The sequence below is a fragment of the Ictidomys tridecemlineatus genome, chromosome 6 (genome assembly GCF_052094955.1).
Source record: "Ictidomys tridecemlineatus isolate mIctTri1 chromosome 6, mIctTri1.hap1, whole genome shotgun sequence".
NCBI classification, from domain to species: domain Eukaryota; kingdom Metazoa; phylum Chordata; class Mammalia; order Rodentia; family Sciuridae; genus Ictidomys; species Ictidomys tridecemlineatus.
In genome coordinates, this window is record NC_135482.1 from 104,516,865 (window position 1) to 104,543,933 (window position 27,069).

Sequence of the window (27,069 nt, forward strand, 5' to 3'; positions counted from 1 at the left end):
CCCATAGACCTATAAGCAGCCTTGCCTGCCCATTAGGCTAAAGGCAGCCTGACCTGTGTGTGGATCTCAACAGCCATACCAGTCTGTAGAATAGAAGCCCAGTCCACTTCTAAACCCTTTCAATAGGTCCATCTGCCCATACACTCTTGAAACACTCCTACCCGTGGATCCTGACAGCATGTACAATTTTAGATCTTGGCTTAGGTCTTCCCATTTACTGCTAGCTGGCTCACCATGCTGGCTGATGACCTTCCCATAATTTCTTACCTTCATGTTTTATTAAGATCTTTAACTGATAAAACTGTTCAGTAACAACTGGAAGAAGTGACTGCTTCTAAAATTCACATCTGTAGAGAGAGAAGATGGGAGGGGAGGGGAGGGAGGATAGTAGAGGATAGGAAAAGCAGCAGAATACAACAGTCACTAATATGGCAGTATGTAAAAATGTGGATGTGTAACCGATGTGATTCTGCAATCTGTATTTGGGGTAAAAATGGGAGTTCATAACCCACTTGATTCTAATGTATGAAATATGATATGTCAAGAGCTTTGTAATGTTGTGAACAACCAATAAAAAAATTAAAAAAATAAAAGTCACCTCATTGACATAAAAAAAATAAAATAAAATAAAATTCACATCTGCCAACTGAGGGCCACAAGAATTATGCAAACGTGACACTAACAAAGGAGCCCAATAAAGCTCCAGTAAGCGACCCTTTTTAAAACTGAAATCCACAATCTGCTTGACAAGTAATTAAAATTAATAATATTAAAGAATCTCACTGAGCGCCAAGAGAACACATATAGACAACTTAAAATCGAAATCAAAACCAGGAGCATAATATTTGAACAAAATGAGAAATTCTACAAAGAAACCATGAAAAATAACCAAAATGAAATTATGGAACTAAACAATATAGTTACAGAACTGAAAAATTCAAGAGACAGCTTCAGTAGCAGGCTCAATTAAGCAGAAGAAAGAATCAGTGAACTTAAAGACAAGTCCTTTGAAATTGTCCAATCAGAAGAACAAAAATTAAATAGAAAAGGAATGAAGAAATCTTAAGGGATTTAAACAGCATCATTAAGTGAACCTATATATGTGTTATGAAAGTTTCAGAAAGAGAAGAGAGAGAGAGAGAGAGAGAGAGAGAGAAGGTGGTTTATTTAAAAAAATAATAGATGAAATATTTTAAAATCTAGGGAGAGAAATGTACTTTCAGGTTCATAAAGCTTCAGTGTACCCAAATAAATTGAACCCAGAAATGTGAGGACCATAGCACCTTACAAATAAATTATTGCAATACAAATAAATTACTCCATTCAAGTGAAGTACTGTAGTGATTAGGTTAAGACTCTTATTGCCTCTAAACTTTCTTGCATTATCTCACAAATGAGCTTTTGGGGGAACGCTTCTAAATCATAATATTCATAGAAACAGAATGAAGATAAAAATCACATGATAATATAAATAGAAGCAGAAAAATATCTAACAAAATTCAACATTGTTTTTTGATGAAAATTTCAATAAATTAGATTTAAGAGGATTTTACCTAACATAACAGAAGATGTATATGAAAACCGCACAGATAATATCATATTTAATGATGAAAAATGAAAGCTTTTCTTCTAAAGTCTGGAATAAAGATGCTCACTATTGCCTCTCCTATTCAATGTGGTACTAGAAATCTTAGCCAGAACAATTAATTAAGAGAAAGAAATGGAAGGAATTCAAATTGGAAATAAAAGATTAAAATTTTTTTATGCTTTCAAATAACATGATCTCAACTATAGAAAATCCTAAAAATGCCATCCAAAAATCTGGTGGAATAAACAAATTCAGAAAAGTTTCAGCATTCAAAATCAACATATAAAAATCAGTTGCATTTCTATATACTAACAATGACCTATCTAAAAAGAAAATTTAAGAAAAAAATGTCTCACAAATGCATCAAAAAGAAAAAAAATGCCTAGTAACAAACTTATTCAAGGAGGTAAAAGATTTTCACACTGAAAACTATTAAAAATGATTTTAAAAGGCAAAAATAAAAGGACAGAAATCTTGTGTTCAGGGATTGGAAGAATTAATGTTATTAAAATGTCCATACTACCTAATGTTCAATAAATGGTGTTGGAAAAACTGAATGTCTGCTTGCAAAAGTGTAACAGTGGACACTTATCTTATACCATACAAAAAGTCAATTCAAAAGACTTAATTGTAAAACCTGAAATGATATAACTCTTAGGAGAACATGGGGGAAAAGTTGGTAAACATTGGAAATAGCAATGGTTTCCTGCATATAACATCCAAAGCATAGAAAACAAAATATATAAATAGATAAATGTGATTATAGCAAATTGAAAAGCTTCTATACAAGCAAAGGAAACAATCAAAGAGTGAAAGACAACATAAAGAATGGGAGCATGTATCTGTAAACCATACATATGGTAAGAGATTTTATCCAAAAATAGAAGATTCCTACAAGTCATTAGTAAAAAAAATAAAAATAAAAAAATGTTTATAGCCACCTTGTCATTCACAATTGCCAAAATGTAGAAACAACTCAAGTGTACATCCATAGATATATGAGTAAACAAAGGACCTATACGCATACAGTGGAAGACTATTCAGCCTTACAAAAGAAGAAATCCTGCTATTAGTAACAATATGGATGGACTTGGTGGTGGGTATTATGCTAAGTGAAATAAGCCAGATACAAAGGGACAAATATTGCATGATCTCACCTCTGGGAAGAATTTTAAAATTATCTAACTCATAGAACTAAAGAGTAGAAGAGTGATTTCCAGGGACCGCAAGAAGGGAAAAACAGAAAGACAGAGGGTAAAAAGATTTCATTATGGAAAGTACATAAATTCTGAAATTCTTTGTACAACCTAGACCCTGTAGTTAACAATAGTGTATTGTGTAATTAAAATTATCCTAGTAGGGTAAATCTTAGGTTAAGTGTTCGTCACACAAAAGAAAAAATAAAATGGAAAAAAAAAGAGTAGAGGCAGAAGGAAACTTGGAGATGAAGGATACATTTCATAAATGTGTGATTGTGCTCACAGTGTATCTCCGCAAACTGTACAAGGTAATTATGTATAACTTTTGTACACCAATCATACCTCAGTAAAGAAGTTTCAAAAATAAATAAAAATCACCCATAATCTCATCATCCAAAGAAACCATAACTAATATTTTATTGAATTTCTTATAATGATTTTCTGAGGAGTGTGTGTATGTCTGTATGTAAGTATGCATGTCCAAATACACAATTTGTGTGTTTTGTTTCTATAAGTTGATTCCAAGAAGGTGCGTGTGTCTGTAGATTGAAATGATAATGTATTATTAATGTTTGGTAAAAATGCCAACACTTATGGTGTATGTGTGTGTAAAATAACTTCATTTTATTTTTGAATGTTCTTCTTACTGCATTATAGTTATGTATAACAGTGAGACTCATTTTCAATAATCATACATGTATGAACTATTATATGGAGTTTCCAGTACTTCCTTTTTCCTTCCCCTCCTTTATCCTCCCATTCTTCTTCTTCTACCCAATTGGTATTCCTTCTATTTATCTATCAGTTTTAATGTGGCACATTATAGATATGCATAAAGGTGGAATTCACTATGAAACATTTACATATGATAGAATAATTTGACCTACTTCATTCTGCAGTTCCTCTCTTTTCCCATCAAAACAATAATACTAGATAACTTCAACATATCTCTCCCACCAGTAGAGAGGTAACCCAAACATAAAATAAGTACAGTATATTTCTAGTTTGCTGTTAAGGCTCGATTTTTTTCTTGCAGCTCTCTGTTTCACATGAACAGCTAAGACAGGTGTCTGTATGTGATTCCAATGGAAAACAGTTAATTTCAGAAAAGACAGACCAGTTTTCGATTCTTTGAATCAAAGTGTACCCTTTCCCATGTAACCTACACCCTTTTGTGTTTATTACAAGAACTAATGAGTATTTGCACTGACCACTGCTAGACATAGAACAAATAGAAATAAGGAAAATATATGATGTTCTTAATATGTATTTCCTTTTCCTTTCTTTTTTTTCCTAGAAAATATTTTGGAGAAAAAATTGGGCTGTATTTTGCCTGGCTGGGGTTATATACATCATTCCTCATCCCATCTTCTGTAATTGGGGTGATTGTCTTTCTTTATGGATGTGCAACTATCGAAGAAGATATTCCCAGGTAAGACAGGTTTAAAGAAAAAGGCTCAGTTCTCACATGTTGGTAGTTTGGAGTTTCCTCCAGTTGCAAGTACATTTCACAGGCTTCCTTCCAAATTCTGTCTTCCTTCTCTTACCACACAGGTAACTTCTCTCCAGAGAGATTAGGGAGCTATGGGTTCTGGGAATGACTGCAGAGCCGTGCTGGGCTTGACCCTCTTCCTTTCCTAGTGGACCTTATCCCCAGTGCCAGGGTCTGGGCAGGTAAATAATACCCGATTGGAGGAAAATGCCAGAGAAATGATGTTTTTCCTCTTCTTGACTTTTTTTCTCTAGTTTCTCATAAGACCTAAGATAGGGTGTGGAGAGTAGCATTGGATAGAAATCACCTATCTGTGTGGTCAAACACTGTTGGAATAAAATGTTGTGAAGAAACAGGATCTTCTAAAACCGAGGAAGGAAGGTTAGTGGATGGTTCAGGAATCAGAAACTGCAGGAAGTGACAGAACTCATGGAGAGGCTCTTGCAGTGCTGGTATAGACCAAAGAATATCCTTGTAAGAGAGAGAGACAGCCTACAAAGGAAAGGAGCTCTTTAGGAATGACAGTGTTACATATTAACTGGGTGACTGGACTGTTCACTCTCTAGGTCTTAGTTTTCTGGCTATAAAACAGTAATAATAAAGGCTAACTCACGGTGTTGAAGCTTAAAGGAGACAGTATCTGGCACATAGCTGAGAATCAATGAATAACTATTAAATGAATCAAAATATATGGGAAAAGTACAAGAGACAAAATGCTTAGCTAACTTTTAGAATGTAAATCTCTGGCTGTCTTTAGAACTAGCATTGCAAACTGATGAATGGCTAGCATGTTCTAATATTCTTTTGGTTGCAAATGATAGAAATGCAAGTTGAACTAGATTGAGTAAAAAAAGAGACTTTATTATAAGGGTTCTAGGGTGACTTCAAGGAACCCAGTTGCAGGCTTGTGGATGACCTAAGGATAAACGGGGTCTCCTGTTTATCTCCTGACTCTGGTTCTTTCTAGTATTTATTGGTTTCACTACAGATTTTCTCTATTTAATGTAAACAGTGCTGCTAGTAGGTCATGAATGTTACTAGAGCTTTATACTCAATGGATCTCAAGTGAGAAGGTCCTATTGGCTCAGTTTGACTTAGGTAGAGGTCCTGCACCAATCAGTGGTGGTCATGGGCACAATCCGTCTGTAGCAACGTGGTGTTCTTCCAGTAGCCAGGTAGATAAGAAGGCTGGGGATATTATGAGTACCTACTATTTTTTTTGGGGGGGGGATACAGTGGCTGTCCTGAAGGAAGGACCCAGAATTGTACTTGTTGAGGAAAATGTATCCATCAGTAGGCAGGATCCAGATGGTTCTTCTTGCAATTCTCACTCTATAGAAATGATCTGTAGAATAAAGCTAAATAATTTGGTGTAAGAGACAGAGCTCGGATATTTTGTGTATAAAACTTTACTGTCATCTGTCAAGTATTCTTTTTTTTTTAATTTTTTATTTTTTTATTGGTTGTTCACAACATTACAAAGCTCTTGTCAAGTATTCTTGATTGGGAGTTCTGGGACCTTTGTGACAGAGGTTGGTTATTAGGGTTCTAATTGGTTTTAGGGCTACCTTCCCTAGTCCATCTATTATGAAGGAAGAAATAATATTCAAATACCTATCTTTTGCCAGGCATAGTGCTAGGTGATTTTTATTTACTAGTTTTTTTGATCCTGTAAGAGATCAGTGTTGTAAAATCTATATGATAATAGTATTATTTTCACTTAGAGATGGAAAAACTCATGCCCAGTGAAATTTCCTAAATTGTCTAAGTCCAACTGCTAATAATCTTCAGGGATGGAAGGTGAACTTTTTTGCTTCCTGGTTTAAAGTCTTTGCCTTTTGCAACAGTGAAATCTTCAGAAGGCTCAAACCCTCCTTGGCAGCTCAGTAGCTTCACTGGGAGCTTGCCTAGGTGTGTTCTCTTGTGTTTTTTTTTTTGTCTAGTTGTGATTCCTAGATGTCTGGTCTCAGGTTGATCAAAACAGGAAAGCCCCATAGTGTGCACAGGGAAACAAAGCAGTGTGGTGGGTGGGGCATCCACATGCTGGGTCACATCAGGACTTAGAATTTGTGCCCTGGATCCCCATATGGGAATACATGTGGTGAGCAACCACTGCAGCTGGAAATGGCCACAGTCTGCACATGCTACAAAGTTATATATCTAGCTACAGGCACGCACACCACACATTCACACCACTAACATATGTGCAGGGATATACACATGTAAAATGCAGTTGTTATCATTGCTGACATGTTGTGCCCCTTAGAGCATGTCATATTCTACCACCTATGAAGAGCAGCCCACGGGTAGGTTGTGGAATCAACTAGATGGGTTATTTTTTAAATGAACTATGATGAGATAGGATAGTATTACATTATTATTCATTACAAGCAGGAAGGACAAATGTTTAATGAGATACATTTCAGCGATATAAGTGTGAGGTCAAGGGTGAATGTATTTGCATACTGGAGTCTTATTTTTTTTAAACTGTAAATAACAGTAAAGAAAGTTTGAAATTGACTAATATAAAATTGAAATTTGGGTGTTGGTTTTCAGACTCAGGATAGAATGTGGTAAATTGGGAAGGATGAAAATAATAGAAAAAAATAAGTATTTTATACATAGGTGTCTTTTTTAAAAAAGGACTGCTCTTTAAACATAATTGCATATCTATCAAAAGCCCAAGATTTATGGGCCTGATGGAAACACACAAAATGCCACTCTTCATCAACAGAGGAATATTCACTAAATCCCAATATTGAATCTAAATAAATTCATATTCTTTATGGGTCTGTGTCTATCAGCCCAGTCACTTCTAAGTGTGATTAAAAACTTGCACTATTTTTGGGATTGTTTTAGATTTTATATTGTATTTTATATTTATATTTTACATTTAGATATTAAATGCACCCTTTATTCCACACTAATAACTTTGATATGAAAGACATATTCAAAAGTTGGTAAGTAGTAATTCCATGTGCATGTGATACATCTATAGAACTTTACTTACCAAGGGACTGATTTCATTTGTTAAGCACTTACTTACATGGATAGGGAAGATTGGAACATTTTTTGGAAAAGCTGATTAATCTAAACCATATTGGAGAAAAAAAGGTTGTTACTTTAGGCCTGAGACCTTAATAGCAGATGTTTTGTCTGAATAATTGCCTCTTTGTACCTCCCTACTTTGTGCTAGCAAGTTCTGCCTTACCCAACTTGTGAGCAGTGATTCACTCTTAAGAACTCCAGTTGCTTTAGGGTCTTGGTTCAACTGATTGTCAGGTCATTTATCAACCTTCCTAGGCTTTCTAAAGAAAATGATGGGTTGAAAAAATATGCCATTAGATTTATGGCCACCGTTACTTCTCATTGGAGATCTGAATTTTTCATATAGCTAGTGAGTAACTCAGACATGATTTCAATTCTAGGTGGACTTCCCCATTCTTCAACTTGTCCAGAGGCAGCCTCTTTCAGGGGATACAAAGTCATTTTAATGTCATTTTGAGACAGAACGTCTCTAGAATTTTGTTAAAATTGCTTGTATCAAAAAATACACAGCAAGCATTCTGACTTCAAATTTAGATGAATAGAGAATAATCCATGCTACTGTGGCTGCTATTTTGTACAGGTGATTGATAGCTGCCTGCACTCTAATTAAAAAAGCCAATAATTCACACAGCACTTATGTTTCAAAGTGCTTTGCACCAAGTTGGTTGCTAATACTTTCTTCATTCTTGACCTTTTAACATTGACTAGATTTAACTAAGATTAGTTTAACTAGGATTATCTGTCTTCCCAGTCCTGGCTTTAAAAACTCTGAACAAAGTGAAGTCCCTAACGTACACACTTGAAGGGCAGCACTGAGACATGGCTTAAAAACAAAGCTTTTTACAAGAACTTATATGGACAAACTATTTTCTTTATAAATCTGTTTTCTAAGAGGACATTTTCTTTTCTGAAAGTAGCAATTTCTTCTCATCCACCTTGTGAACATTTGCCTGACTCAGAAGACTAAAATAGACCTTGTTCTGTACTTGCCAGTAAGAACGTGCCCAGGTGAAACGAGCACAGCTGAACTTATTACTAAGATATTACCATTTAATATTTTCAATGTGAATGAGTCATTTTTATTGACACTTGCCAGTGGAGGGCTTAGCAGCAAGTCAGTGGAGGAACTAGGATTTATCCTCAGAGACCTAGAGTTTCCATTCTCTCACACAGAAGGCCCTTCCCTGATGGGGACTTAATAGCTCATTAAAAACAGAAGCCTAGAAGCTGGAACTTGACAGAAAATGACAGTTCTCAGTAAATCTCTCACTCTTCAACTTCTTAATGATGGGGAAATGGACACAGTGTTCCTCAACTTTACAGGTTTCATGGAGGCCCTTCTTTGAACAGGGCACCAGCTCCCCCATGGGACAGTAGTCTCCCCCTTGACAGCCATGCTCTGCAGCGCCCTCTGTTGCCTCTTTCTATAGAAAACAGAACTGTGGTTTTCAGCCCAGGATGCCCTGCCTCCCCATCACCATGGTTCCAGCTGCTCGGTGGGAACAGCCAAAGTCTCGTTTTCATGAACTCTTGAGTTCTCCATCCTCTCTCCCCCAAAACCATGAGCTTAACAACCCACTGGTTGCACACCAAAGTGATGAGTTCATTCATTTTCCTGCCACGATGTGGTTTGAAGGGATAAATTGAGGAAGCCTGACAGTGCTGGTAATTCTTTGAATCTTATTTGTAAGCTTTTATATGAACCCAAATTTGTTGAATTCACCTAATAACCTAATAAATGAATGGAATTTCATATATACTCATCCACCCATTAAGTAGAAGTGTCCTTGGAATAGGGTAGAATATGGGCACTTGATATTTTCTGGCTCATGCTTCTTTCCCAAGTACCAGAGGATCTAGACTTTGGAAGAATTTTTCTTTCTCCCTAATCCCATTTCATGGTAATGATAATTCTTATTAGATTGAGGTTATTAATCTCTATTCTACAAATGGCCATGCAGTGAATCAGTGAATGTTCTTAGAAAAGGGCTTCCAACCCAGCTTTATTACATTTGTTTCCCATGGATTTTTTTTAGAGCTTGTGCTGGTCCAACCATACATACTTGTTTGATTCTACTTGTGACCCACTCCACACATCTGTGAGTCATTCAGTAGGGTTTAAGAAGAAAGCACATATTTGAAGAATGGGTGATGAAATCTAGCTTCAGGCAGGTGATTAATTCACAATTGTTGATGCTTGCTACCAACCTCACAAACTCAACACATTTTGAATGAACTTTCTAGGGTATCATTCAAAGCCCAATGTCTCTGACATGCAGTCACTAACTTTCTGGGATACATCTAGTGACAGGGAGTTCCATACCTTAAAAGATGGACCATTTGTCTCTGTTTTTTTTTTGTTGTTGTTGTTGTTGACAAAATATGAGTAACACTCTCAGATGAACAATCCAAACCTAATTTTTTTGATATTATTGACTTATGGACTTGATAAACTCAACCACAGATTTGGAAATGGGAGGTCTTTTGAGGGTGACTTGCCTATAATTGGGCCCTACCTGAGCTCCATCTGACCCAGCATCTGTCCACTGCAGCAAAGAGATGTGTGACCAGCAGAATGCCTTTACCATGTGTCCCCTGTGTGACAAGTCCTGTGACTACTGGAACCTCAGCTCAGCCTGTGGGACTGCACGGGCCAGCCACCTGTTTGACAACCCTGCCACCGTTGTCTTCTCCATCTTCATGGCTCTGTGGGGTAAGTGGGTCATCATGCAGCTTATATGGGGACTCTCTGTAGAGCTATCAAGCTCTAAAAATGGCCATGCAGTGGATGTTCTTAGAAAAGGGCTTCCAATTCATAGTCTTCAGTTTGCTCTCTTTAGTAGATTTTTTTTTTTCATATCTCAAGAAGCTTTTTAAGGACAATTCCTTTCTCTTCTTTACTCATTCTGATGAACAGAAAACAAAAATATCCTTCATGACCTTATCTGTTTTCTCTTAGATACAGTAATGTCAACCCCATACTGGCCTCATGTATGATTTCTTGATTTGAAAGCACCTATCATACCCATGGGATCCTCTAGGCACATTTCTTTAGTCATTTAAAATCATAGATGTTGTGCTGTGTAAGACACAGAGTGGTGCTGTAACCCCCCATGGTTAGATAGTTAGCTGGTGGTAAAAGTGGCCTAAGATCTGGCCTCCTGACCCCAGGCTCAATGCTATATTTAGAACACCATGAGTATAGACTGTAGAGATTTTATTGAGTACCAGAGTGGTGTTTTCTGTATTTCCACCAGAGAGATTTGAGAAGGAAAGAACAAATAGTTTCTTCACTTTCCTCCTCCTCTTTTCCCCCGGAGAGTATCAGGGTAACAAACTTGCTCTGAGCCACACTTATCAGATCATGAAACACACACACACACACACACACACACACACACACACACACACACACACTCACACACTCACTCTCTCTCACACACATACACACTCCCAGTCTTAAAAACTAACCTGGAACAAACACCCATGGTAACTGAATGTTTCTACAATGACACACCCATGTGTATTTTTTTTTCAAAAGGACAAAGTCAACATGTTTCAGTCCATTTGAGTAGCCACCTGCTCTTTGCTCATCATTGGATGTGCAGGCTCCTAGTGCTCCCACAGGATCACAGACCAGCAGGACCTCCATCCTGCTTTAGAAGCGGCTTGATTTATCGCTGCCTCCGCAGGGTCTAGAGGGCATGCCAAGATGGGGCCCTGAGTCACACATCCCTAAAAGTGTGAGAAGGAGGAGAGGGAGAGGTCTGTTCTCAGTAGTGCTGGAAGAACAGGAACACAAACTTTCTCCATTCCCTGTGGGGATCTGTACTTGGGTGGAGACAGAACTTAGCTGGAAAAAAATCCTGCATGGCTAAGCCACCACAGACAACGTCCAAGGGGGCACGCTGGTTTCCAGGAAGAACACCAGCTTCCAAAGAGCACAAGGGAAGTCCAAAATAGAAGCAGTAAACAGCAGGAAATGGCCATCCAGCTCTGGAATCGTCTACAAGAAGGGTCAGGAGAGCTAGGAGAAGTTGGTCTTGTGGTCTGGTAAGTCATGGGCAGCTCTGTGTCTCTTCATCAAGCAGGGCATCTTGTAATGACCCTGAGATCCACTTGAACTGATTGGGAACCTGGAATACACATTTGTTTTCTGATATATTACAACCCTAATTCCCAATAATTCATCTTGTGGATACTACCACCACTGAGTAGCTAAAACACAATGACTCTGGGCCCATGATCCCTCAAGAACATTCCTAGGACACATAACATCTGGTAGAGAATTGTGATTTTTCACTTGTACTTTATGGATTTAAGCCCCAACAAGTGTCTTTTGTGTTTCCTCAAAAGCCATGATGAGCAGATACCTCCACCCCTTCTAAGATCCTCCATCATTTACTGCCTCCACCTTTGCAAAATACAAAGAGGGTGGGATGGGGCCCAGGCTTCCTGGCTTTGGAGAGGTTTTTATTTTTTTTTAACAGCCTTGTTGTGTTTTATGTGATCATGTATTTGGTTACAGCAGCCAAGAGCCCTAGGCATGATTGCCTACAGATTACAATTAAAAATTATAGCAATGCTTCTCATTATCATGATTATTATGATTAGTGGTGTTGTGTTGGGTGGGCCTGGGCCAGGGCCCAGGTCTGCCAGGAATAGACTTATGAAGAAGTGGCTCTGTGTAGAGCTGTCTTGGTGGCAGTGAGGATGAAGTTTGTGGAAACTCGAGGTCTTGATGATACTGGTCTTGAGGATACTCCCATCCTGGTCAGCAGGATGGGAGTCTGCAGGAAACTTCAGGTACACCTGCTGCAGTCTGGCTTTAAACTCCAAGAAACTTTAGGGCAGTGAAGCCCTACTGAAGAGGAATTAGAGAGAGAGGGTTTCTGAAATCTTTTTTGAATAGAAGTTAAGGACACCAAGTTAGAGGTCAGACTGTCCTCAATGGATGTTCCAAATCTTCTCCTCATCATCTTTGGATTCTGTAGCAAGTACATGTGGACCTAGTCCTTTGTCACTAAAGTTAGTGCTCTTAAAAAGTGGACATAGCTCTGTGTCTTAAAATCAATACTCATAACCCGGGTGCCATGCTATCTTGGGCATGTTAATCTTTGAATATCACTTCTGTAAATGGTGCAAAACAATACCTACTCTTTTGTGCTTTTTTGCCAAGTGAATGAGATATATGCACAGCAGTTAGCATGAATCTTGGCTTAGAGCATGCACCCAGGAGCTGTGAGCTGCTCTTCCTGGCATGATGGCCTTCCCTTGTCCCCATGACTCCTCTTCCCATTATTGCTTTGCTCCTCTCATGTGATCCTATAGTCTGACTTCCTATTCTCACGGAGACCCTACTTGGTCAGCACTCTGGACCCTGCTGTATGCACACTCTTCTCAGCACCATGAAGAACAATAGGTAAAGGAAAGACTTTCCCCTGATCTCAGAGTGTCTCCAGGCCAATGTCAGTGTCCAGAGGTCAGGTGGCACTCATGAGAAATACTTCAAATACAAGGGAGGAAAACATATATACTAGTGTATTCTAATGTTGCAAGTAAATAAATGTAGCTTTAAGTCATCACATGGCCAACTAGTACATAGGTATTGGCCATGCCCAGTTCTGTGCTCTCCCCAAGTTAAACATGGACAACCATGAGCCCAGGAAGAGTTGATAGCCCTGATAGAGCACAACAGACCTGACAGCAATCAAGCCCAGCATGCAGTGAGGCCTGTGTAGGTCCCTACCAGGGATGGTGTAGAGCTGGAGGGATGACCTTGGGGAGTATTACATTCCTTCCCTTTCCTTTTGTGCTGTGACCAAAAGGACAGTATGAGTGTGGAGAAAGAGGAGACTTGGACTGACTGGGGATGGGAGGAGGCAGGAAACCTGAGGATAGGATAGGATAGGAGAAGGGTACATTCTGCATAAATTTGGGGTGCAGAGGACAGTGAGGAGCTTAGCAGCAATGCGGGCATGAGGTATGTGTTGATAAATAGTGGGAGATTTCAGTAGAGGAGTGGGTCAGATTTTCGTGGTCCTGACATCCAGAGAAGACTTAGACCATAAGGAGCCACTGAAAGTTTATGTAGGGGAGTGTTGGCATTCTCCCACTTTTCACTGCCTCAATCCCATTGCTGGCTAAAGCCCAACTCATGCCTCCTCTGACAGCTAACATTCCTCTTTTGCATGCCCATAGTTTTCTGTCTGTATCATTCTTAAGTCTCTGTTATTTTTATGCCTTGTATTAGAGTTGTTTACAATCTATCTTTATAGACTGCAAACAACTTGAAAGCAAAATCTGCATCAGATTCACCTCATCTCCTCCACAATGTCTAGAACAGTGTTTTGTACATCACAGATACCTTAATTGGGGGTATTATTTTTGCAGGATTAGAAATCCACTCAGGCTTGCTTAAAACACAGAGATTTATTGTAAGATAGCAAGAGGCAAACTCAAGAATGTAGGAAATGAAATATAGCCAGGCTTCCTGGGCACTGGAGCTGGGGAAGGAATCAGACACCAGAGCCTTCCCTCCTTTTTCAGGTGCTGTGTGGTTTCTCTCATCTCTGCTTCTCTTTTTGTTTCTTCTTTTCAGTATTCTAAAGAGAGACTCTGACTAGTCCATCAACAGAACCTAGATCAGGTGTTCAATCCTGGTAGGACCAGCTTTGACTATAGGGTTGTAGTAGGTAGCAAGCTTTGCCTAGAGCATGTTGTGTGTGCCCTTGGAAAAGCCATGGGCAAACTGACAGATGGGTTGGGATGGCAGACGTTCTACAGATCTTTTCTGAACAAATGAAAAAAATGAGTGAATGCTACTTATAGAGATTATTCTACATAGGTTGAGTCTAGAGTTGAGTCTCCAGACTCTTGAGTCAGATAGAACTGTTAAGAGGCTGTTACATCATCTCAGAATCAGATGATTATGGCTAATAGAAAGGAAGTGGTGCTGGGGACAGAAAGAAAGAGATGAGGGAGAGAGATGCTGACAAAGGTTCAGGAAGAATCCATGCATAGGCAAGATGAGGCTGGTCAAAAGGCTACAAATCCCTCCATTTTTTATTTTCTTCGATCTTCCATCTTTCTTTAATTTTTAAAAAATTTATTTATTTATTCTAATTTGTTATATATGACAGCAGGATGCATTTCAACTCATAGTACACATATAGAGCAAAATTTTTCATGTCTCTCTGGAGTCACACCATTTGTGTCTTCATACATGTCCATGTAATCATGTCCATCTTATCCCACCATTTTTCCTACCCCATGCCTCCACCCTTTCCCTCCCTCCCCTTTGCCCTATCTAAAATTCCTTCATTCCTCCCATGCTCCCCCTGCATCCCCATTATGATCAGCATCCACATAGCAAAGAACACATTCAGCTTTTGTTTTTAGGGGGATTGGCTTACTTTGCTTAGCATAATATTCTTCAACTCTACCCACTTACCTGCAAACGCCATGATTTTATTCTCTTCTAATGCTGAGTGATATTCTATTGTGTGTATCTACCACAGTTACTTTATCCACTCATCTACTGAGGGCATCTAGATTAGTTTCACAATTTAGCTACTGTGAATTGTGTTGCTACAAACATCGATGTGGCTGTGTCCCTGTAGTATGTTGTTTTTAAATCCTTTGGGTATAAACTGAGGAGTGGGATAGCTGGATCAAATGGTGGTTCCATTTCAAGTTTTCCAAGGAATCTCCATACTGCTTTCCAGATTGGTTGCACCAATTTGCAGTTTCACCAGCTATGTATGTACTTGCCTTTTTCCCACATCCTCACCAACATTTATTGTTGTTTGTTTTCTTAATAGCTGCCATTCTTACTAGAGTGAGATGAAATCTTAGAGTAATTTTGATTTGTGTTCTCTAATTTCTAGATATGTTGAACATTTTTTTCATATATTTGTTGATTGTATATCATCTTCTGAGAAGGGTCTATTCATTTCCTTGGCCCATTTACTGATTGGGTTATTTGATGTTTTTTGGTGTTACATTTTTTCTTAATTTTGTAGGATCAAATCTATCTTTTTTCTCATAATTTAGAAGTAGGGAAAGGGATGTGTATGAGTGTGTCCCTTTAATATAGCCACACACTGTGTAATGATGTTTTGATCAATAAAGTGCTACTTATACAATGGTGGGCACATAAGATTGTATGACCTAGTGACACCATAGCTGTTTGTGTACCTACACCCTATGATGTTCATACATTGACACAGTTGCCTAATGCCTGCTTCTCAGAATGTTTCCCTTCCTTATTAAGTGACACATGACTGTGTATCTACACACCATTCACGGATGTGGAATATTTTAAGAAGCTCAGCTAGAAGTGGGAGACAGGGGCCAAGATTTAAAGAAAGCTTATAAATGTGAAATCTATATAATGTATCCCCTACCTCCATTGGTGAAAGTGAAAAGGCTATTCATAATCCAGCCTTCAAAAATAATTGAATTTTTTCTTTGTTTTTCTTTTTAAAGCTACCATGTTTCTGGAAAACTGGAAGAGACTACAGATGCGACTAGGCTATTTCTGGGACCTGACTGGTATAGAAGAGGAAGAAGTGAGTTCCCTTGTGTACTTCTCTGGGCCCTTGCTTTGCTTTGACCCTGGAAATAGACTGTCTTCTGTAGGATAGCCATGGATGTTTGCTGTCTCATCAGCCAGCCCTAGCTGGGTCACATAGTGGCTGCTTTTGCAGGATGGCTCCATGGGCTAGAGCATGGTTGATAGGCATTGAGGCAGAAGGTTCAAGGGTTCCTTCTTCCTTCGAGCTGTAAGACATTGGGCTAATGCATAGTCATATGTACCAGGACCCTACTCTAGGAAAAGAGATGGCATAAGATGCAGGAGGCAAGAGGCAGACTTGAGAGCATGAAGCCAGAGATTAGGAATCACTCCTACGTAGCCCAGAGCTGGAGTGTGTCAGAATGCCTCTGTGGGCCTACTGAGGGCCTACTGAGGGGCATGGGGGGTGCACCAGCCCATTGATACCTGAGGACAAAGAAAGACCTCTTCACTACTATGGTGTGAGGTGGAACTCTGTGTGTGAAACTGGGAGGTGAGCTTGAGAGTAAAGGATAGATTCTTCTAGAATTGAGTCTTCTGGGAAGATGATTTTTAAAAATGTTTTTATTAGTTCATTCGAGTTCTACTAATAGTGGGGTTCCTTTTGACATTGCCATACATGCATGGAATATAATTTGCTCCATGGATTTCGATCCCCAGTGCTTCAACTTTCTCTCCCTTCTTCCTTAAGAGGTAAAGTATTCCCCTTCCATCACTCCCACCTCTACTCCCTTCCCCTTCCCCTTATTTCTATCTATCTATCTATCTATCTCATTTTAATGAGTGCTTTATAGATACAGATGAAGGTAGACTCCACTGTGGTATATTCATATATGTATGCAGCATAATCTGGTGACTTTCATTCTGCAGTTCCTCCTTTCCAGTCCTTCCTCCCTCCTCCTCAATCCCCTTCTTCTCCTCCACTGATTTTTCTATTTTTATGGATTCCCCTCAACCACCCTGCTTCTTCCCTCTGATTTAGTTCAAGTTTCCACATTTGGGAGAAATGGGAGAAAACACTGGATCCTTTACTTTCTGTGTCTGTCGTATTTCACTTAGCATGATGTTCTCCAGTTCCATCCAGTGGCAGGTGTTGTCATCTCATTCTTCTTTATGGCTGAGTAAAAATCCATTGTGTGTATAGACCACAGTCTCTTTATACATTTGTCTGTTGATGGGCTTCTGTGCTGGTTCCATAATTTGGCTATTGTGAATTGTGCTGCTATAAATATTGATATGTCTGTGTCACGATAGTATGCTGATTTTATTTATTTTGGAAGAGGATTTAAAGGATGACAACAAATCAGCCTTTCCTCACGGCTCTTTTGAGAGCGAGTTCCATAGTCTTGATGCTGGTGAGGTGATGATGGACAGTGTGTCATGGTTGCTCATGGTTATCCTCCTTCCTCAGACAGCAACCTCGCTTAGCTTTCTATTCCCTCTTCTTTCCCTTCCAAGCTCAGTTAGCTCCCTCTGTGATGACCATTACAACTTTCAAGAGCTACTGATATTACAGGCCACCATGGGCAGGAAAGCAAATACGAATATTGGAGTGGAACTTCCAATACTTCCAATATTATGGATGAAGGGCTGGGAACTGTGTCTAGAGTACTAGGAAGCACTTTGAGTTATCTGAGTCCTCACTTGCAGAGGCTGGCTATAAGCCCTAGGTGGCTGCATGGAGAGTGAGTCTTTTCCTCACTAACTGATGTTTTCTGCCTTGAACCTGGGACCACTGGCTTTGTGGTCCTGATGTTTTATAAGCAAGAAAAATGAAACCTCCAATTTAGTATTGTTTCCACGCCTCTGTATTCCCAAGTCTAGTGTATTTCATTTCTTCTCTTTAATACTCTAATTAGTCCCAGTTGCCTTTGAACAGATGAGCTGAGAAATAGTAGGGCCTGTAGGACAGTTGCATGGAATGAAATCTGCAATAATGTAGATTTTTCCCCAGTTAAAATTGGTTTTCAATTGATTGAGCCCCATCCACCCATCCTATATGTTAAGCATAGGCCCTGAAATTAACACCATCATGGATTCTGTGACAAAAAAGAATGTCCATGTGGATTCTGCCTTTAGAGAGGGATTCAAATTAGTCAGGAGAATAATAAAGCAATTGCATTTCTCAGAGATAAATGCCTGAACTGGTGCTCACAATAGAAAGAGTCACAGAAATTAGTTTGGTGTGGGTGATCTAGTGGGGACATAATTGTCCTGTTGGTCCCATTTTATTCAGCTAAAATATGTCAAGATATACAGAGAGGGTGGGTGGGGAGGGAGAAGGAGGGAATGTGGTTTATCGTGTGGGGAGGTAAACAGGGAATAGGTCTTACTCTCCTAATTCTAGGGAGTAGGATGTCTTCAGGGAAGAGAAGAAATACCCTGGGATCCAAGTCTGTGTGGGCTAGAGATGAGCTAAGTGTGTCTGCTAAGTAGAGCTGAAGAAGCCAGAACATCTCCCTGTTAAAAAAGAAAAGAAACAAACTTGCACACAAAGAAGCATCAGTTATGACTCAATGTCCTGAAATCTCTGTAACAGGTTCCTGGCAGGAGTGGAATTACAATTCATTTTTTCCATATAGCCAGATTTCCTGTTTTTCTGTTTAACCCAATGATCCATGGTAAGTTCAGGTATGTGATTAAGGAACTCTTGTGTAGGCTGAGGGGCCTGACCACAACTTGGTTTATCTGTTTCTTTATCTAGGGCCTAATGTTCCTAATGGGATCTCTATGTGAGGTTTCTACTGGTTGGTTCAGCATGCTTGGTGTAGCCCGCAAGTAAACAGCCCAGGGTCAACATGAGAGAGGAATGGAGGTCAACCTTTTTTCTGTTAATGCATTTCTATTTCGGACTATAATATCAAGCACACCTAAAAATCCAGTCCAATTTTGAGCATATCCATTAAGTACCTGCTATGCATCAGATTTTGGTATGGGGTATGAAACTACCTTAGGAACAATCTCTTTGATCTCCAAAAGTTTGCATCCCTATATCTGGTCTATAAATATTTAGAATAGAATGGAAAATATGTAGGAGAATTTCCTTCTGGCTAATGTAAAAAGAGAAAATGCTTTTTTAAAATTTTTTAAACAGGGTTTTGAAAAACTGGTTGAATTTTAATGGGCAGCAAAGGGAAGGGGGGGGGCACCCATGAGGAGACAACAGCAAGCAGGAGCCCAGGAAAACTAGGAGTATAGAACAGAAAAAGCAAGATCACTAGAAAAGTCCTGTTGGCTGCAGGAGACAGGGATTGGGATGCAACAGGGAACAAAGGAACACGTATGTGCTCTGGCCAGGCTGGTGACCAGGTCTGGGTGGGCACTGATTTCTTATCATCTACTGTAGGTCATGGGAATGGATGAAAGGCAGGCTAGGAAAGGTATTGTGTGACTTATATCGGATTCCTAGAACTTATATGAAGCATTGTATGTTGAAGCACGCACATCCAAATGTGGGACAAAAGAAAGGCAGATAACATTGGGTGTTGGGGAGAGGGAGGCAGGTGTCCTGAAAAGCCATGGTTAGAAGCTTTTTCTATTTTAATTCGATTCCTTTTTTCAGTACCAGAAATACTCCCAAGCCTAGCTATTTGGAACTCAAGGTGTTATTCCTCCCTGTGGTATTCACTAGCACTTTCCTACTCAGAAGAAGAAGAGTGCTAACACACATAGAGACCAAAGCCCATTCTTCACCTTTGGTCCTTCTCCCATGGGTGTCCCCAGCATATTGCACTCCCCATCCCCCACCAGAGAAGTGGAACAAGCACATTGGCTCAAGTCCATCTGGTCAACCTGGGTGCAGACAGAAGATTGAGATTGCTTTCTTACGAGAGAAGGGAAAGAGGCAAGCAGCCAGGCCCCAGAGCCCACTCACTGGTCCAGTACAGTCCCAATGTCGGGATGTTTTTATGGACATCACCAAGGGACTTGTTGAAGGACTCCTTTGGACCCTGGATGACCTCTTTGCAGGGAGGTCTCTCATGCCTGCCCCTCCCTCTCTGTCCCACCCGTCACCTATCACATGAAGCCACCTTTTCTCTCAGGAAGCATTACCCTCCTCAGCTTGGCGTCCCCAGACTCCCCGGTCTGCTTCTTTCTTCTGTTGTTCTTATTCTCTTATCCCCATCTGCTGGTTTCTCCTTTCTGGCACAGCTTTCTTTCTGTTTCCTCTACTTGAAGATAAGCTGTATGGTAGGAGGGGATGGGTCTACAGGGTCAATGCAGTAGTGTTGCCAGTGCCTCGAAAAGAACTCCGAGTGTAGTAGGTGCTTGGTAACTCCTTGTGAAGGACACTTGTTGAAGCATCTTTAGATTTACCTCTTCAGATCAGCCAAAGGTGGTTCTGAGATGGCCTGGGTTCTTTCTCCAGATGGAAATAGTTCCCAGTAGTTGGTGGGAAGGATTATGTATTTGTGATAAGTCGACATCAGATTACCCACCCAGGGAGGTTGTGTTTGGGGATGGTTAGGTTAATCTGCCCTTGGCTGGATGTGTCAAAAAAGTCCTTATAGGCTTAGATTCTGCTCTGATCAGGAGTTGTTGAAGGATTTTAAAACCTCACCAGAGCTGCTTGACAGCAAACAGGGAGATCCTTGCCTAATCTATCTCAGCAGATTGAAGGACACCTTGGCTCTGCTTTGAGTTTCAGACTCTTGTCCATGTGCTGAAAAGCTGGACTTGTTCTAAATAGATAGGAGAGATCTGAACTGGTCCCCAGCATGGGGTGAGGTGGGCCAGAGCTACAACTGTATCCCTCTATAACAACTAGAGGGATACAAGGAAACTCTGTGAGGTATCATAGCATTTTTTGGAAAGCCAGAGACTGGTGGGAAACATCCTATCAGTCTATCCGAAGGGGTCTTTTTCAGCCCCTTTGCAGGTTTACAATTCATATTTTGACACTCACCAGAAGTTTATCCTGCAGTTTAAATTAAAATATTTCATTGGAATAATGTAGGAAAGAAAGTGACCAAATTTTAGGGCCCAAGGAGGAAAACTTCGAACCAAATATCTTTACAGCATTTCTCAGAGCTTTATAAATTACTTATTGTGTCTCTTGGAAAGATGATACATTGAGCGGTATTTTCCAATATTTTGGATGCTAAAAATCACTTTTTAGCTAAAACTCTCTTGGAACACACCTTGGAAAATGCTGTGTGGGAGAATGGATGGAAGGTGAGAGACAGAATCCAATGAACTTCACCAGCATTTCAAGAATTCTGTGTTTTCCGCGTGGTACCAGTTTGTGAGAAACACAACATGATACAGAGCAGGTAGCCAACCCTTATGTTAGGATAAGAAGATGCTTGCAAGCCAAACAGCTAGGAAATAAGAGACAAATATGTAATCAAGAGCTACAGTGTGTGGCGTAAGTCATAAAACTCAAGGAATTTGGAGAGGGAGGAGACCCTGGCTAGCCTGTAGATATGTTGCAACAGTCAAGAGAAGGGCTCCTGGAAGGGGTGGGACTGACCAACCCTGGAAGACTGGCTGCGATGGAGGACCCTCTAAAGCCTGTGAATAGCGTCACCTACTGTCCTGACATACTTATTAGTTACATGGTTTCTCCAACATCATGACTTGCCTTGGGAAAACCAGAGACAGGTCAGGAGCCTATGTTGTTGACCTCTGGAATCTCTGACATGCAGGCAGTGATAAGTGAAAATGTGTGTTCTCTGAATAGCCAAGTCCACTGAGAGCCAGCACCCGAATCCCTAGGAGTAAATGAGGCAGGAACGTGAAGTCCTCATACCTCTTGATATTTGTCCTGGAACTGGAAGCTGCAGGGAAGGCCTGCCAATGAGGCCAGGTGTACACTGCTAAATTCCCTTTGAAGTGACTCATGCATCTTCCTGCCCCAGCATCTGCATTGATTTGATTTGACCATGGTTCTCTTGATGAGTTAGGTGCTCTTTCGTATGCCTGGTGACTCACTATGCAGGTCTGTATGGCTGAACGGCCCAGCGATGTCTCTTGAGCATCGATGTACTTGCCAATGAGTTACTCACCTATGCTGTGCAGGAAACAGGTTCAGGCAAGTGAGTTTTGAGATTCCCTGTGGTCACTGTTGACTTTGATGTTTATTGGTCGCCATTTTAGCTTACAGAATAATGGAACGGGGAAGAAGTGTTGTTGTTGTTGCCCTAACTCCCAGCTGTGGGGGCACATCTGTTTCTCCAGCTGGGATTTGACTCCTTGGAATTTTGAGGTCTGAGGATAGCTAGTGGGATGACCAGGTGTATGCCTCAGCCTTTGTCAAACTGCTAAGCAAAGCCCATGGCTTCTCTTTGTGTCAGCTGCCCAGTTAACATTCCCTCTCTCCTTTCTCAACACCGGTGCCATTCCCAGGAACGTGCCCAGGTTTGGTTTTCAGTGTGACAAAAAGTGTCATGTGTCCCCTCTCGCCCTGTGTCTTCCACATTGTGTTTCTGGTCTAGACTTTTTGTGATTGTGTGTGGTGTGGCAGTTCATGTACAGTAACATCCAATCCTAAACCCTGTCTTTGATGTACTCCATGTGTCTGGCTATAACCCGGAGGCCAAGGTCATCGTTCTTCCTATTTATTAACTGCTCTCTGACTCTTTGGTTTAGGAACACTCCCGGCCTGAGTATGAAACCAAAGTTCGAGAAAAAATGCTAAAGGAGAGTGACAAGTCGGTCGTGCAGAAATTGGAAACAAATATGACTGAGACCGAGGATGAGGTAAGATGCTGTGCTGATTGCTCATTGTCCTCTTTATCTGTTAAGATCCTGTTGTCATGGTATCTGGACCGTCTTAGTGAAGGGAGACTGGGCTGTGAGAGGGAGTTATGTGGGACTGGATGGAGTGAGAGCCTGGCATCTCCCCTCATCCTGCAGCGGGAACTCTTGGGTAGCAGGCTCTTTCCCTGACTGGATCAGTTTCTTTCCTGGTGGTTCTTACTGTCTGGTCAATACCCACTGCATACTAGCTCTGGGGTCATCAGGGTGTGCGGGGTGTTTAGGAAAGGCACCTCTTCTGGAGAACAGACAAAGAGGTCAGGTTAGGGGAGAAAGAACAGTCTCCAGCCTGGTTCCTCTGGGTACCATCACCTGAGCATTGAATAATGGTAACCGCCACTAACAAGCCCCACACTGGCAGCTAGCCCTTACCGAAGGCTTGCTGTAGGCTGGGCACTATTCTAAGGGTACTGTATTATCTTGTTTTTTTTCACAGTAAATCCATGAGGCTCGTACTATTGTTATGTAAATGAAAACTAATGGAAAAAACGTTATATCTACAGATTGAGTCATTTTCCAGAGGTCACACAGTCAGTAAAAGGTTCTAACCTGGGTCTATGCATCCCACCAGTAGTCACACTGCCTCCTAAATGCAGGGGGAAATAAAAGGATGAAGCAAGAAATGGCTCTTAGGGCTAACAGAAGCAAATTCATGCTTGTATTTGGTTGAGGTTTTTTTCATAATGTTCCTTACATTTCATTTTTCTGGGTGGGCTTCCAAAAGTAGGAATGTGACGGTGAGCATGTCTTCAGAGTCACATTTCTGAGCTTCGGAATTTGCTGTGATCTGTAAATACTCTTGGTGTGCGAGTGTTTGTGGGGAACACTCTTTGGTAGTACCTGTCTCTTAGTGCCACCCTCCTTTGAAATCTAAAGAGTATGTGTGTGGTTTTGTCTTTCTTCAGTCTGGTTTCGGAAAAAAGTTAAGATCAAAAAAACTGTTTGTTTTTTACATATGTCTTTTCTCCATCTTGGATTTGAATTCAAATTTCATTTTATTTTGCATCCTTTCAGTTGGAACCATTCATTTTGATGTGCAAATTTATGCAAGTACCAAAACAGAAGTGTGTAGTGTTTTTGAGCCCAGAATACCAGCATTTTTCAAAACAAAACAAAACAGGAAATAGAGAGGGTGAACCTCTGAGTTATTTTTTTTCCTAGACAAAGAACACATCCAAGACCACCAATTATTCAGGGAAATAATGAATTCATACTCAGGAAAGACTAATCATCACAGCTACCCTCATCAGAAAGCAAGCATTCTGTGTTCTGTCAGCTTCGGCAACTCCATGCAGCCTTCTTCCTCCACCAAAGAGCAATATACAATGGATAATTTTATGGAAATCACATGTAACTTTTATTGACCACTGACTCATTTAATTTTAATTCCATCGACGGGAATGCCAAAGAGCTGGAATTGCGTACATGGAGGCTGTGGTTCTAATATAAACATTGCTTGGATATATATGCATGATAGGTCAAATAACTTTCAGGAAACATGAATAATTAAAAAACATCTGAATGCATTATGAATGATACATATGTTTATGTTTTAGCATTCAACATCTATTTTCATTACACTATTGAGAATGCAAAGCTCAAAGCATCTAATGCCTTATAGGCCCTGGGAGGAAATGACTTTCCCAATGAGCAGCGGTGAAAGATTAAAATGGCCTAGAATTTCATCATCAGGATTCTTCTTGCATTTCCGCCATTCTTTGATTATTGTAAATGCCTCTGTTCTTGCTGTGAACCTAGCCATTGATGGGAGATAACAGTGGAGCACAAATCGCAACTGTCTGGTGAAGGGAAGCAGGTTTCACCTGGAGGACAAGTTGTGGTCAGTGCCCACTGCATAGCAGGGTTCTGGGGCACCCTGGTGTGTGTGACATTTAGGAAAAGCACCTCTTCTGGTGTACAGACAGGGGTCAGGGATCAAAGTCTAGCTGGTCACCTTGGATGTACTTCTTTTGTCCTTTGAGAGTCACCTACATTCTGCCTTCATTGTAACCCTGGGGCGGCATGTATTTCCTGCTCTCTTACTTTTCTTCCTGTTGAGTGTAAAAAGCTACTATTAAAGCCCAGATTGGTAGAGGAACTTCCCCAAGACCACACAGCTAGTTGTAGGGAGGCATGTGGTAATCAAATCCAGTTCTGCTTAATCCCCAAGGACTATTGCTGTCTTTTTTTTTAATTTTAAAGATATCAAGTTCATTTATTTTTAAAATATTTTATAGAGATTTAGTTCTATACTCTTAAAATCCACCCATTTAAAATATACAGTTCAGTGGTATTTTGTTTATTCATTGATGTGTCCAACTGTCCCCACAATCTAAATTTAAAATCCCCCTCCTCTAAAATTGTGTACCCTATAGTTGCCAAACCCTGAGCAACAACTAATCTACTTTCTGTCTCTGTAGATTTGCTTATTCTGGATTGTCGTGTAAATGAAATCGTTTGGTATGTGGCCTTTAGCTTTTTTTCACTTAGGACAGCTTTATATCCATGTCATGGCATATAGAAGTACTTCATTTATTCTTCTTTCTTGACTAGTAATATTCCATTTTTGGATTTGCCTCCTTTTATTTATCCATTTATCAGTTGATGGATATTTGAGTGGTCTCTGTATTTTGATTATTATAAATAATGCTGCTATGAACACTTCTGCCTGGTTTTTGTTTGACTATATGTCTTCATTTCTCTTGGGTAAATGCCTAGAAGCAGAGTCATATGTTGAGTCTATGCTTAACATTTTGAAGAACTATTGTACTGATTTTTGAAGTAGCTATTTTATTTGATATTCTATCCAGAAACATATGAGGCTTCAATATTTCCACACCCTTTCCAACAATTATTAGCTGTCTTTTTAATTTTATTCATTGTAGTAATGTGAAGTGGTATTTCATCGTGGTTTTAATTTGCATTTCCTTAACAACCAATGTTCATGTGCTTAGTGGTAGTTCATATTCTTTGTAAAAAAAAATCTATTCAAATCCTTTCCCCATTTAAAAAAATGTATTAATTGACTATTTTTAGGTTATAAGAGTTCTTTATATGTTTTGAATACCAGTATTTTGGGAGATAATATAGTCTACAAATGTTCTAATTCTGTAGATTATCTTCATACTTTATTGATGATATCATTCAGAGCCCAAAAGTTAAATTTTGAAGTAGTTTATAGTTTATCTATTTTTCCTTTTGTCACTTGTACTTTTCTTATATCTAAGAAATTATTACCTAGCTCAGTATCATTGATATATTCCTAGTTTTTTTCCCCAGAATTTTAAAGTTGTAATACTTATAGCTAGGTCTTGGATCCATGTTGAATTAAATTTTGTATATTATGTAGAGAGGGAGTCCAAATTTATTTATTTATTTTTTGCATGTGGATATTCACTTGTTCAAACACTATTGTTAAAAAAAAATATTTCCCCTTTGAATTACCTTGACACACTCATATGCAAATCACTCAACCATAAATGCAAGAGTTTATTTCTAGACAATAAATACATTCCATTGATCAATGTTTGTCCTTATGCCAATACCACATTGTCTTGATCATTGCACCTGTGTGATAAATTTCGAGGTTGAGAAGTACAAGTCTTTTGACTTTGTACTTTTTTTTACCAAAATTGTTTTGAAAATTTTGGATGCCTTGCATCTCCATATGAATTTCATGATCAGCTTATAAAGAAGGAGAAGACGGAGGGCAACGGGGGAGAGAGGAAGAGAAGGAAGAGGAGGAAAGAATAAGGAAGAAGGAAGAAGAAAGAGTAAAAGTGGAGGGGGAAAGAGTAAGGAAGAAGAAAGAGTAAAGGAGGAGGAGAAGGGAAGAAGGAGAAGGAGCAGGAGAAAGAGAAGGAAGAGAAGAAAAGAAGAAGGATAATAATAATAATAATAATTATTATTATTATTTGGAATAAAGTAGGGATTCAATTGAATTTGTAGATTAATTTGAGGAGTATTTCCATCTTAACAACATAAGTTTTTAAATCTATGAACATGGTATATATTCCCATTTATTTAGATGATTATTTTTCAGCAATGTTTTATAGTCTACAGTGTACAGGTCTTGCATCTTCTTCTTCTTCTTCTTATCTTATTAATGGATTCCCTAGGATTTTCTATTTACAAGGTCATGTCTTCTGTGAGTTAGAGATAGTTTCACTTTTTCCTTTCTAATTTGAATGTTTTCTCTTTCTTAACTAATCGTCCTGACTAGAATCTTCTGTACAATGTTGAATAGTGGTGGTGAGAGTGGATTTCCTAGTCTTGTTTCCAATGGAATAAGGGAAAAAAATGTAATCTTTCATTATTAAGTATGATGTACACTGTATCCAGTACTCTTATTAGAAAACAAACCTTTCTATGAGATTTCCCTGAGAACAAGTAACATCATATCAAC

At 39.6% G+C, this 27,069-nt stretch overlaps 1 protein-coding gene across 4 annotated transcripts in view; it reads left to right on the forward strand.

Annotated features, from left to right (window-relative positions):
- Positions 1-27,069, forward strand: part of Ano2 (anoctamin 2) — a 352,659-nt gene that overhangs the window by 180,271 nt on the left and 145,319 nt on the right. For all 4 annotated transcript variants that reach the window (XR_013423166.1, XM_078015366.1, XM_078015367.1 and 1 more), the window contains 4 exons: positions 4,085-4,219; positions 9,880-10,040; positions 15,818-15,900; positions 22,497-22,607. Coding sequence is in view for 3 of the 4 variants with exons in the window: in XM_078015366.1 (XP_077871492.1) it covers positions 4,085-4,219; positions 9,880-10,040; positions 15,818-15,900; positions 22,497-22,607 (490 nt within the window). In the remaining variant the exon portion in view is untranslated. The remainder of the gene's footprint in view (positions 1-4,084; positions 4,220-9,879; positions 10,041-15,817; positions 15,901-22,496; positions 22,608-27,069) is intronic.